Source organism: Peromyscus maniculatus, chromosome X (genome assembly GCF_049852395.1).
Source record: "Peromyscus maniculatus bairdii isolate BWxNUB_F1_BW_parent chromosome X, HU_Pman_BW_mat_3.1, whole genome shotgun sequence".
Taxonomy (NCBI): Eukaryota; Metazoa; Chordata; class Mammalia; order Rodentia; family Cricetidae; genus Peromyscus; species Peromyscus maniculatus.
The window spans coordinates 124,132,601-124,145,491 of NC_134875.1; the positions used below are offsets into that span (position 1 = coordinate 124,132,601).

A 12,891-nucleotide genomic window follows, 5' to 3' on the forward strand; every position below is an offset into this window, starting at 1 on the left:
CAATGCAAAAATACATACAACAGCCTAAAGAGCAATATGGCACCACCAGAACCTAGTGGTTCTACAAGACCTGAACATCACAACGTAGAAGAAACAGAAGAAAGCAACCTTAAAAATAACTTTATGAAGATGATAGAGGCCTTTAAAGAAATGAAAAATTCCTTTAAAGAAATTGAGGAAAAAACAAAAAATGGGAAGAAATCAATAAATCCCTTAAAGAAAACCAAGAAAAAGCAATTAAACAGGTGAAGAAAAACAGTTCAAGACCTGAAAATGGAAATAGAAACAATGAAGAAGACACAAACCAAGGGAATGCCAGAAATAGAAAATCTGAGTAAATGAACAGGAACTACAGATGCAAGCATAACCAACAGAATACAAGAGATGGAAGAGAGAATCTCTGGCGTGGAGGATACAATAGAGGAAATAGATTTGTCAGTCAAAGAAAACACTAAAGCCAAAAAAGTCATAACACAAAACATTCAGAAAATCTGGAACACCATGAAAAAGCCAAACATAAGAATAATAGGGATAGAAGGAGAATACCAACTCAAAGGCACAGAAAATATATTCAACAAAATCACAAAAGAAAACTTTCTCAACCTAAAGAAGGAAATGCCTATGAAGATACAAGAAGCTTACAGAACACCAAATTGACTGGATAAAAAAAACCCCAAAAAACAAAAAAAAAATCCCCCACTACATAATAATCAAACCACTAAACATACAGAATAATGTAAAAATATCAAGAGTTGCAAAGGAAAAAGACCAAGTAACATATAAAGGCAGACCCATCAGAATAACACCTGACTTCTCAATGGAGACTCTGAAAGCCATAAGGTCCTGGACAGACGTTATGCAGACACTGAGAAACAATGGATGCCAACCCAGACTATTATACCCAGCACAACTCTTAATCGCCATACACAGAGTAAACAAAATATTCCATGATAAAAGTAGATTTAAACAAATATATATCTATCCACAAATCTAGCCAAATTCAGAAAGCACTAGAAGGAAAAATCCAACTTAAGGAAGTTATATACATCCATTAAAACACAGGCAATAGATAATCCCACACCAACAAATACCAAAGAAGGGAAACACACAACACTATCACCAAAAAAATAACAGAATTAACAATCACTGGTCATTAATATCCCTTAATATCAATGGACACAATTCACCTATATAAAGACACAGGCTAACAGAGTGGATATGAAAACAGGATCTGTCCTTCTGCTGCATACAAGAAACATACCTTAAGGAAAAAAAAACACATCTCAACTTCAAAGACAGGCTGGGAAAAGACTTTCCAATCAAACGGACATAAAAAAGCAAGCTGGTGTAGATATCCCAATATCTAATAAAATAGACTTCAAACTAAAATCAATCAAAAGAGATTGGGAAGGACATTACGTATTTATCACAGGGAAAATCCACCAAAATGAAGTCTCAATCCTGAGCATTTATGCCCCAAATAAGAGGGTACCCACATTTGTAAAAGAAACATTATTAAAGCTTAAATCACACATCAAACACCACTGTTGGGGATGTCTTTCTGTATGCTGTGAATGTGTTGCTCTGATTGATTGATAAATAAAACGCTGATTGGCTAGTAGCCAGGCAGGAAGTATAGTATAGGTGGGATAAGCAGAGAGGAGAATTCTGGGAAGTAGAAGGCTGAGTCAGGAGATGCTGCCAGCCGCTGCCGCCATGAGAAGTAAGGTGTAAAGTACCGGGGTAAGCCACAAGCCACGTGGCAACTTATAGATGAATAGAAATGGGTTAATTTAAGATACAAGAACTAGATAGCAAGAAGCCTGCCACAGCCATACAGTTTTTAAGTAATATAAGTCTCTGTGTGTTTACTTGGGTCTGAGCAGCTGCAGGCCCAGACGGGACTGGAGAAAACTCCAGCTACAACCCACACACTAACAGTGGGAGATTTCAACACCCCACTCTCACCAAAGGACAGGTCTGCCAGACAGAAACTTAACAGAGAAATAAGGGAACTAAGAGATGTTATGACTCAAATGGACTTAATAGACATCTACAGAACATTCCACCCTAACACAAAAGAATATACCTTCTTCTCAGCATTCCATGGAACCTTCTCTAAAACTGACCACATTTTTGGTCACAAAACAAATCTCAACAGATACAAAAACATTGGAATAACTTCCTGTATATAACCACCATGGCTTAAAGTTAGATTTCAACAACAACAAAAATTACAGAAAGCCTACAATCTCATGGAAACTGAACAATGCCCAACTGACTCACCAATGGATCAAGGAAGAAATAAGAAAGAAATTAAAGGTACTAGAGAGATCAGGAATACAAGGAACATACCTAAACATAATAAAGGCAATTTACAGCAAGCCGACAGCCAACATCAAATTAAATGGAGAAAAACTCAAAGCAATTCCACTAAAATCAGGAACCAGACAAGGCTGTCCATTCTCTCCATATCTATTCAATATAGTACTAGAAGTCCTAGCTAGAGCAATACAACAACAAAAGGAGATCAAGGGGATACAAATTGGAAAAAAAGAAGTCAAACTTTCGCTATTTGCAGATGATATGATGTAAGTGACCCCAAATATTTTACCAGAGAACTCCTACAGCTGATAAACCCCTCCAGCAATGTGGCAGGATACAAGATTAACTAAAAAAATAAGTAGCTCTCCTATATAAAAATGATAAATGGGCTGAGAAAGAAATCAGAGAAACATCAACCTTCACAATAGCCACAAATAATATAAAATAACTTGGGGTAACTCTACCTAAGCAAGTGAAAGACCTATATGACAGGAAGTTTAAGTCTTTGAAGAAAGAAATTGAAGAAGATCTCAGAAAATGGAAAGATCTCCCTTGCTCATGGATAGGTAGAATCAACATAATAAAAATGGCAATCTTACCAAAAGCAATCTAGAGATTCAATGCAGTCCCCATCAAAATCCCAACACAATTCTTCACAGACCTTGAAAGAACAAAACTCAACTTCATATGGAAAAACAAAGAACCCAGAATAGCCAATCCTGTACAACAAAGCAACCTCTGGAGACATCACCATCTCTGACCTCAAGCTCTACTATAGAGCTATAGTAATAAAAACAGCTTGGTATTAGCATAAAATCAGAAATGTGGACCAATGGAATTAAATTGAAAACCCTGACATTAACCCTCACACCTATGAACACCTGATTTTTGACAAAGAAGCCAAGACTGTACAATGGAAAGAAGAAAGCATCTTCAACAAATGGTGCTAGCATAACTGGATGTCAATATGTAGAAGATTGCAAATAGATCCATATCTATTGCCACGCACAAAGCTCCAGTCCAAGTGGATCAAAGACCTCAACATACATCCAGTTACACTGAACCTGATAGAAGAGGAAGTGGGAAGTAGCCTTGAATGCATTGGCACAGGAGACCACTTAGATATAATACCGGTAGCACAGACACTGAGAGCAACAATAAATAAATGGGACCTCTGAAACTGAGAAGCTTCTGTAAGGCAAATGACACGGTAAATAAGACAAAATGACAGCCTACAGAATGGGAAAAGATCTTCACCAACCCCACATCTGACAGAGGGTTGATCTCCAAAATATATGAAGAACTCAAGAAACTGGACATCAAAATACCAAACAATCCAATTAAAAAATGGGCTACAGAGCTAAACAGAGAATTCTCAACAGAAGAATCTCAAATGGCCAAAAGACATTTAAGGAATTGCTTAACATCCTTAGTCACCAGGGAAACACAAATCAAAAGAACCCTGAGATACCATCTTACACCTATCAGAATGGCTAAGATCAAAAATAACTGGTGACAGCTTATGTTAGAGAGGCTATGGAGCAAAAGGAACACTCCTCCACTGTTGGTGGGAGTGCAAACTTGCCACTTTGGAAATCAGTATGGAGGTTTCTCAGAAAATTGGGAATCAATCTACCTCAAGACCCAGTGATAGCACTCATGGGCATATACCCAAGGGATGCTCAAGCATACCACAAGGACACTTGCTCAACTATGTTCATAGCAGAATTATTCATAATAGCCAGAACCTGGAATCAACCTCGATGCCCCTCAACTGAAGAATGGATAAAGAAAATGTGGTACATATATACAATGGAGTACTACTCAACAGTTAAAAACAATGACACCATGAAATTTGCAGGCAAATGGATGGAACTAGACAATATCATCCTGAATGAGGTAACCCAGACTCAGACAAACATGGTATATACATAAGTGGATACTAGATGTAAAGTAAAGGATAACTAGACTACAATCCACAGCTCCAGAGAAACTAGGTAATAAGAGGGACACATGGGTCCCCCTAGGAAAGAGAAATAGATGAGATCTCCTGAGTAAACTGGGGGTGAGGGGGGCAATAGATGGTAGGGAATGCGGGATGGGAGCATGGGGGAATGGAATGGTTGAGCTGGAACAGGGGCAGAGAGGGAGAGCAATGAGGGAGATATCTTGATAGAGGGAGACACTGTGGGGATAGAGAGAAACCTGGTGTGAGGGAAGTTCTCAGGAATCCACAGGGATAACCCCAGTTTAGATTACTAGCAGTGGTGGATGGGGTGCCTGAGGTGGCCTATCCCGTGGTCAGACTGGTGAATGTCCTAACAGTCACCATAGAGCCTTCATCCAGTAACTGATGGAAACAGATGCAGATAGCCACAGCCAAGCACCAGGTCAAGCTCCAGAAGTAAAGTCAAAGAGAGGGAAGAGTGATTCTATGAGCAAGTGGCATCAAGACCACAATGCGGAAACTTACAGATATAACTGAACCAAGCCAGTGGGAACTCATGAACTTTGGACTGACAGCTGTGGAGCTTGCATGGGACTTGACTGGGCCCTCTGCATGGGTGAGACAATTCTGTAGCTTGGTCTGTTTGAGGGGCCCCTGAGGGTGTGAATAGGATCTATCCCTGGTGTATGAACTGGCTTTTTGGAGCCCATTGCCTATGGTGAGACACCTAGCACACAGCCTTGATGCAGGGGGAGGGGCTTGGACCTGCCATATCTTTTTGGAGGAGGGGATGGGGGATAGGTCGGGGCGGGGGCGAGCAGGAGGAGGGTTAGGGGAGTGTTGCTGGAGAGCTTCTCTCCAGGTTCCCCAAGCCCCACAGTCCCACAATCCACTTATAAAATAATCACTCAGACGCTTATATCACTTATAAACTGTATGGCCATGGCAGGCTTCTTGTTAACTGTTCTTTTATCTTAAATTAACCCATTTCTATAAATCTATACCTTGCCACGTGGCTGGTGGCTTACCAGCGTCTTCACATGCTGCTTGTCCTGGCGGTGGCTGCAGTGTCTCCCCCCTCAGCCTTCTGCTTCCCAGAATTCTCCTCTCTCCTTGTCCCACCTACTTCCTGCCTGGCAACCTACTTCCTGCCTGGTCACTGGCCATCAGTGTTTTATTTATATAGAACGATATCTACAGCATTTCCCCTTTTCTTCTTTTTTTAAAAAGTAAGGTTTTAACTTTAACATGGTAAAATTACATATAACAAAACAATTACCGAGCAAGAATTATAGTTACAATATTAAAGATGTCCTATCTATCTTATATTTGTGAGTTTAAGGTTTTATATCTAACTAATCTTTTATCATAACTGAGGAAATTACAACTATCTAGTTTTCATCCACATCAAAGACCTGAGAAGGAACATAATGGTACCTGAGAAGTAGTAGATGATTGAAGACTAGCAGTTATAGTTACAACTTAGTATATATAATATCTTAGATAGAACATATTAAGTATTAGATTCAGGTTCTTTAGGATAGGACACCTTTGAATGATCTTTATAACATGCTGCTTACCTATGCTCTATACTTCTCTGGATTTTAGTATGTGTTTCTTGCTTGATATTGTTTGCATTGGTTGTAGTTACATCTTATCTAGGTCATTATCTCTCATTATTTCTGGACAATATTTGATAACCATTCCTTTGTATATAGTCTTGTATTAGTTTAGAACCTTCTTATTTAGACAAAAGGGGGAGATGTAGTGGGTAGCCATTCTAGCTTGGTTCTGGAAGTTCCAACCCCCATTGAGACTCTGGCAACTGTCACGCCTACGAGGCGGGGCAAGGGGAGGCGCCTGGGGACCCGAGAGCTGGATGGGCCAGCGCTCTCTCTGGGCGCTCTCTCGGTGCCGGGACGCTGACCGGTGGAGATTGACTGTGCAGAGCTCCGGAGAACACCGCTGGACTGCGTTACACCTTCCCCAGACCCTGCGACCTACCCATTACTTAATTTGTGAGTTACGCCATTAAATAAATATCCTTTTAACTACGTGGAGTGGCCAAAATAATTTCTCCAATAGGGGAGATCTGTGGTTGGTATGTGGAATTAATAAAAAGTTTCTTAATTAAAAAAACAAATTGTGAAATATGTGAAAAAAATGAAGTGCTTTCCTAGGTGGAAAGTAAAGGAGAGTGCCCTTTTATGTTGCTATGTGCACATATGTGGGGGCTTGACATCAGCTGTCTTCCTTAATTGCTCTCCACCTTATATTTGAGACAAGGTCTGTCTGTCTCTGAACATGGAGCTCACTATTTCAGTTGACTGGCTAGCCAGTTAAGTGATTCCAGGATCTGTTTGCTTCTGCACATCACTCCCAGTGCTAGGGTTATAGATGTAGGAGGCCAAACATTTAGTTTTAAATAGGTGCTGGGGATTCACATTCAGTTCCTCATGCTTGTGCAGCAAGTACTTAACCATTAAGTTATCCCTCAGAATTCCTTTAATCTTATTTCATTTTCCTCATTATATTACTTTTAATAGTCACTGAAAAAAAAGTACTTTATTTCCCAGTTCCACACTTCTTGAAGATTTTTATCTTTTAGAAGTTAATTTCCATTATAACTGAACTCACATGGGCTTAAGAGTAAACTCATGTTAGCTTTCCAATTTAAATTCTCTATACTTGTATGTGACTTCAGACAGGCTCATATCTCTCTACCATCAATCCAAGCCACAAATGTTGGATGATTCTATTCAGTTTGGCTGGCCAAATGAATGTTAGAGATTTCTATCAATAATCAGATTTACTCTAGGGAATAATAATATGGACATATGCAATTATTAGCAGTCCCACTAACTTGTATATTTATCTTTTAGATTCTATGCTAAGCTCTCTGCCATCTTAAGTAATTAGTATTATTGTCTCCACTTATAGATGTGCTAGCTGAAGCCCAGAAAAGTTAGGTAACTTTTTTTAAAGTTAGGTAACTTTTATAAGCTTACATAACCAGCAAGAAGACCAGGTTTCAAATCCTGGGAGACTGGCACCAAAGAGTATATTCCTCCTTTTATCTCGTCTCTCCCTTTTCCCTCCCCACTCCCTCCCATCTTTTCCTTCTTTCCATTCTATGTTTTTTTTTTTTTTTTTTTTTTTTTGGTTTTTTCGAGACAGGGTTTCTCTGTGTAGCTTTGCGCCTTTCCTGGGACTAACTTGGTAGCCCAGGCTGGCCTCGAACTCACAGAGATCCGCCTGCCTCTGCCTCCCAAGTGCTGGGATTAAAGGCGTGCGCCACCACCGCCCGGCCCATTCTATGTTTTAAGAAAGGGTCTAACTATATATGGCCTAGGTTGGCCCTGAACTGGTGGTACTATTGCTCCAGCATTCCAAGTGTTAGGACTTATAGGTGCACGCTATCATGCTCAGTTTCAAAGCCATATTTTTTTCTAGACATGGTCTCAATTTGTAGACTAAGCTAAGCCTCAGGATCTAGAGAGACTTCAATATAAGATACAGAACAAGCCGGGCGGTGGTGGCGCACGCCTTTAATCCCAGCACTCGGGAGGCAGAGACAGGCGGATCTCTATGAGTTCGAGGCCAGCCTGGGCTACCAAGTGAGCTCCAGGAAAGGCGCAAAGCTACGCAGAGAAACCCTGTCTCGAAAAACCAAAAAAAAAAAAAAAAAGATACAGAACAGAGAAATTCGAAAAATCTGGCAATTAGAGCAAGTATGTCTAGAACCTGGGCAAAATCCAGGGCTTCCTAGACATCTATCTTGAACCCAGACTAGTGTCTGCTAAAGGATTATCAGAAGCCTTCATGTTCAAAAAAGGCTCTTGTTTGTTTAAATATTGTCTATAGCTGCCTTTGCATTGCAAAGGTGGTGTTGAGCAGCTGTGACAAGAAACTACATGGTCCACAAAGCCTAACATATATTTACTATCTTGCTATTTATAGAACAAATTTACCAGTCCTTGCTCTAACCAATAAAGCCCCATATAATCTTTGATCTTCTTTTCCCAAACATTCCATTCTCATCTTGCTGGATTCTTTCTTGTTGATCAAATAGGCCAGGCACACTCCTATCTCATGGTCTTTTCAATAGCTGTTTCCTCTGCCTGAAACACTTTTTATCTTAAACATCTGCATAGCTTTTTCTCTTGCACTAAGTCTTTGTTCATATGTTACCTCCATAGTTAGTCTTACCCTAATCACTCAGCTTCAACTTGTAACTCATGCTCCCTACATCACATTTCCCAACTTCTTACTGTCTTCCACAGTCTTTTCTATAGCAGCTATCACCTTATAACATTTTATTTAACATCTATTGCTTACTGTGTACTTTTACAAACTAAATTATAAGCTCCACAGTGCAAAGTTCTTTGTTATTTCATTGGTAGACCCAAACCTTAGTATACAATTAGGCATACACATTTGCTGAATAAATTAAATCCTTTATACTAAAGTTTGTGATAGAGATGCAGTTCAGTGGTAGAGCATTTGCTTAACATACTTGAGATCTTGGGATTAATCCCTACTACCACACAAAAAATAAAAATGCACAATAGCCTCAATTTAGGGAGATTTCTCTAAAATCAAGAATCTGAACTTTAAAAAATGAAAATAAGAACCATTGGTCTGCAGATGAGAAACCTCCTTTAGAATGTTCCATCTACTCATCTGTTCATCCATCATCCATCCATCAATCTAGTGTCTATCATGTCAAGGTGTGGGAAAAAGCATAGAACAAAATTAGGGAAGATAAAACTCATAGATAAACAATACAACAGAAGACAGAGTGTGGAGCCTAAGGCTTCAATGCAAACTCAGATCTGCAAAGGCTAAGGCCAATGTTTTCTCTCACTAGCTATGTTACTAATTACTAACCAGTATAAAAATAATCTTTAACAGCAAAATAGTGGGAAATGCAGGTACCATAGTGAGAATAAGTAATTTATTGAATATGAATTCACTCTCCACTGTAAATTTATTAAATAATACACATGAAAAATATTTTGTTTTAATGGAAAATATGTATTATAAATTAATTTGATACAAGGAAACATATGTGTATTTATTCAGTATACCTTAAATGAATACTAGTGGGGGAACAGTGTATCATCTTGGCCTTTAAGAGGCTCATATATGAAGAGCAAATAGGAAGGAACTTAGATAAACAAACAATGTGTTAGGTTAGTGGCTTAGGATTTCTATTGCTGTGATAAAGTATCATGACCAAGTCTGGCATGGTGGTCTATGCACTTAATTCCAGCACTCAGGAGACAGAGGTATATGGATCTCTGTGAGTTTGAAGCTAGCCTGGTCTACAAAGTGAGTTCCAGGACAGCCAGGGATGTTACACAGAGAGACCCTGCCTCAAGGAAAAAAAAAACTCCAGAAAAAACAAAACAACAACAACAACAAAACAAACAAACAAACAAACAAAAACAAAAAAACTCACCATGACCAAAAGTAACTTGGGGAGAAAAGGATTTATTTCATCTCAGAACTTGCATCATCCAGGGAAATCAGGATAGAAACCCAAGGCAGGAACTGATGCAGAGGCCCTGGAAGAGTGCTGTCCACTGTCTTGCTCCTTATGGCTTGTTCAAACTTCTATCTTATAGCACTCAGGACCACTAGCCTGGGACTGGCACCCTCACCCCACAGTGGGCTGGAACCTCCCACATTAGTTGTCAATCAAGAAAATGCACCACAGGCTTGTCTACAAGCCAATCTATTTAGGGGCATTTTCTCAACTGAATCATTTCCAAAATGACTCTATCTTGTGTCAAATTAACATAACACTAGCCAGCACAGTCAGTATATATCAGGGGGATATTTTTCCTTTATAAATACTAAAATGTTATAGCTAAGATAAAATCAGCTGAAAGAAATTTTTAAAAAGGTAAGTGCTCATATGTGTTAGATGACAAGTCTGAAACCTGCTAAGCAGGAGAGAACTAGGGCTGGAGAGATGGCTCAGAGGTTAAGAGCACTTAACCTCTTCCAGAGGTCCTGAGTTCAATTCCCAGCAACCACATGGTGGCTCACAACCATCTGTAATGAGATCTGGTGCCCTCTTCTGGCCTGCTGTCATACATGCTGTATACATAATAAATAAATAAAATCTTAAAAAAAAAACAGCAGCGAACTAAATGAAACACCTAGAGCCACTGCCCTAAGTTATGACATTACAGAGACTCCTTTCTCTGAAAGTCTGCAGGAAAATCTAATATCAACCCGTCTGCAGCTTACACACACAGTAAGTCTATGGAATAGAAGGTCAGTCCTTCCTTCCTTACAAGTCCTTACAAGCAGTGCCACCTTATTATGTTTGGAACAGAAAGTGAAGTGATATTGTACCTCAGATATCTCAGAACACATTACCTGTACTACCACATGCAACATAGATGCCTATGAGAATGACTTTCAAAACTAGTAGCCAGACTTTATCTATTCAAATGTACCTTTCCACACCCAAATATTCACAGAGCCATCTATGTAATCATCCTGGATCTTAAATTCATTGACAATTAATGGGTAAGACTCATCAGAACACGGGCTATATAGTTTAGTTATAGCTTATTCCCACTCAGAATGAAATCACTCAGCTTCAGAGTCAGTTAACTCATGAGTGCTGACATTAAAAGATAAAGCTTTAATACCACTATGAGTATTATTTTGAAAAGGGTCTCACTATGTTATTCAGGCTGGCCTTGAACTCCTGAGCTGAAATGATTCTTCTGCCTCAATTTCCTGAATAGCTGGGCCTAAGGTGTATATCACTAGGCCAGGCAAACAATATGAATGTTAAGAACATTTATTGCTCTTTCAGAGGATCCAAGTTTAATGCCCAGCATCCATGCTGGGTGGTTCACAACAACCTGTAAATCCAGCTCCAGGAGATCAAACACCCTTTTCTGACCTCTGGGGGCACCCACACACATATGGTAACCCCAAACATACACACAAATAAAAATAAATCTTTGAAAAAGAAACAGGCTGAATAATTCAGAACCAACATCTGAAAAAGATTACCACAAACTGTCTCTGGAATGGCAGCATCCTGCACATGAGAGGGGAGATTTTGGGTTAACAGGACACTCTTACTGGGACCATGAGTCAGGTCAACTTGGTTTTGCTCATTTCACTACTTCTCAGGGCACTTACCTGAATACAAGCTCCTGTCTTCAACTTGCACAGGCTGCAAACTAAGGCCCACCGGCTAGGTGGAATATGGGAGATTTTTGTGATAGGTTCCATTCTCTCAGGACAAGCAATGCTGACCTACAAATAAGGCAGAAGCACCAGGGCATCTCAGAAGCATTTTTTTACAAACTGTTATATGTTTTATATATGTTATATGAAGCTGAGAACATTAAAACAATGAAGTAAGCCATATCTTCCAAGGTTAGTATGGAACTAAGAATAAACAAAACACATCTCTTTCCATTGCTCAGTCCTTCAATCATTTTTAGTAATGTAAACAATTCATGTATGTGATGAGAGTGCAGGAGTATAGACTAGGTAGGCATGGTTACCTTAAAGAATCAAAATATATCTATCTTAGGAACCAAAGAAAGCTACTAAGGAAAGAAAATAAAGTTCAGAAATTCTAGTATCTGTCTTATGTTAGAGATGGTACCACAAGCCTTGCTATTTCATATAATCAACTAAAAATAAAGATAGGCAGTGACAGATCTTTATATTTGGTTCACAAAGCAGGATCATATTGTTGGAAAGTAGCAGCAAATTTATGTAATGAAGAGACTGCAGCATGTAATTAGAAAGAATGAGGATGACACCACATCTAAACTCCAATTTTTAAAACTATGTAACTATTACCAGCTTACCCTACTCTCTCAGCCAAAGTAGCTTCAAAGTGAAATTAAGTCTTTAGGGATGCTGAAAGGAAAGGGATACTTTAAAAAAGATGAAAAAATATTTTTCCATATGGAAACAAAGGGTCATGTAACTACTGGTAAAAATATGTTTTCGGTTTCTCTTTTACAACTATATACATGACTTTTTAAGAAATAAACTTTAAAAAAGATTTATTTATTTTATTTGTATGAGTATTTTGCCTGCATGTATATGTGCATCACATGCATGCCTGGTGCCATGGATCCCCTGGAACTGAAGTTCCAGACAGTTGTAAACTGCCATATGGGTGCTGGGAACTAAACCCGGGTCCTCTAGAGGAGCAGCCAGTGTTCTTAACTGCTGAGCCCTTTCTCTAGACCCAAGAAATAAAATTTTAAAATTATTATTTTTCATTTTGTTTTGTGTGCACGAGTGTTTTGCCTATATGTATATCTGTGCATTACATGTATGCAGCGCCAACAAAGGCCAGAAGAAGGTATTGCATTCTCTGGGACTGGAATTACAAATGGTTGTGAGCCACCATACAGATGCTGGGATTTGAACCTAGGTCTTCTGGTAGAGTAGCCCAGTGCTCTTAACCCCTGGACCATCTCTCCAGCACTGAAAAGAAACAGGTTTTAAAAAGTGAGTAACTATCAAACTAAGATGGTTCATCTAATACAAGTTCTGTTCAGATCAGGAAAAAGAGATCTTTAATAATCCAAAATGTACTGGAAATCAAGAATTAG

General features: G+C 39.1%; 1 protein-coding gene across 11 annotated transcripts in view; it reads right to left on the reverse strand.

The window, feature by feature from the left end:
- Jade3 (jade family PHD finger 3) overlaps nt 1-12,891 on the reverse strand; it is a 144,351-nt gene that overhangs the window by 13,916 nt on the left and 117,544 nt on the right. For all 11 annotated transcript variants that reach the window (XM_076562015.1, XM_076562010.1, XM_076562013.1 and 8 more), the window contains one exon: nt 11,450-11,566. In XM_076562015.1, the coding sequence (XP_076418130.1) occupies nt 11,450-11,566 (117 nt within the window). The remainder of the gene's footprint in view (nt 1-11,449; nt 11,567-12,891) is intronic.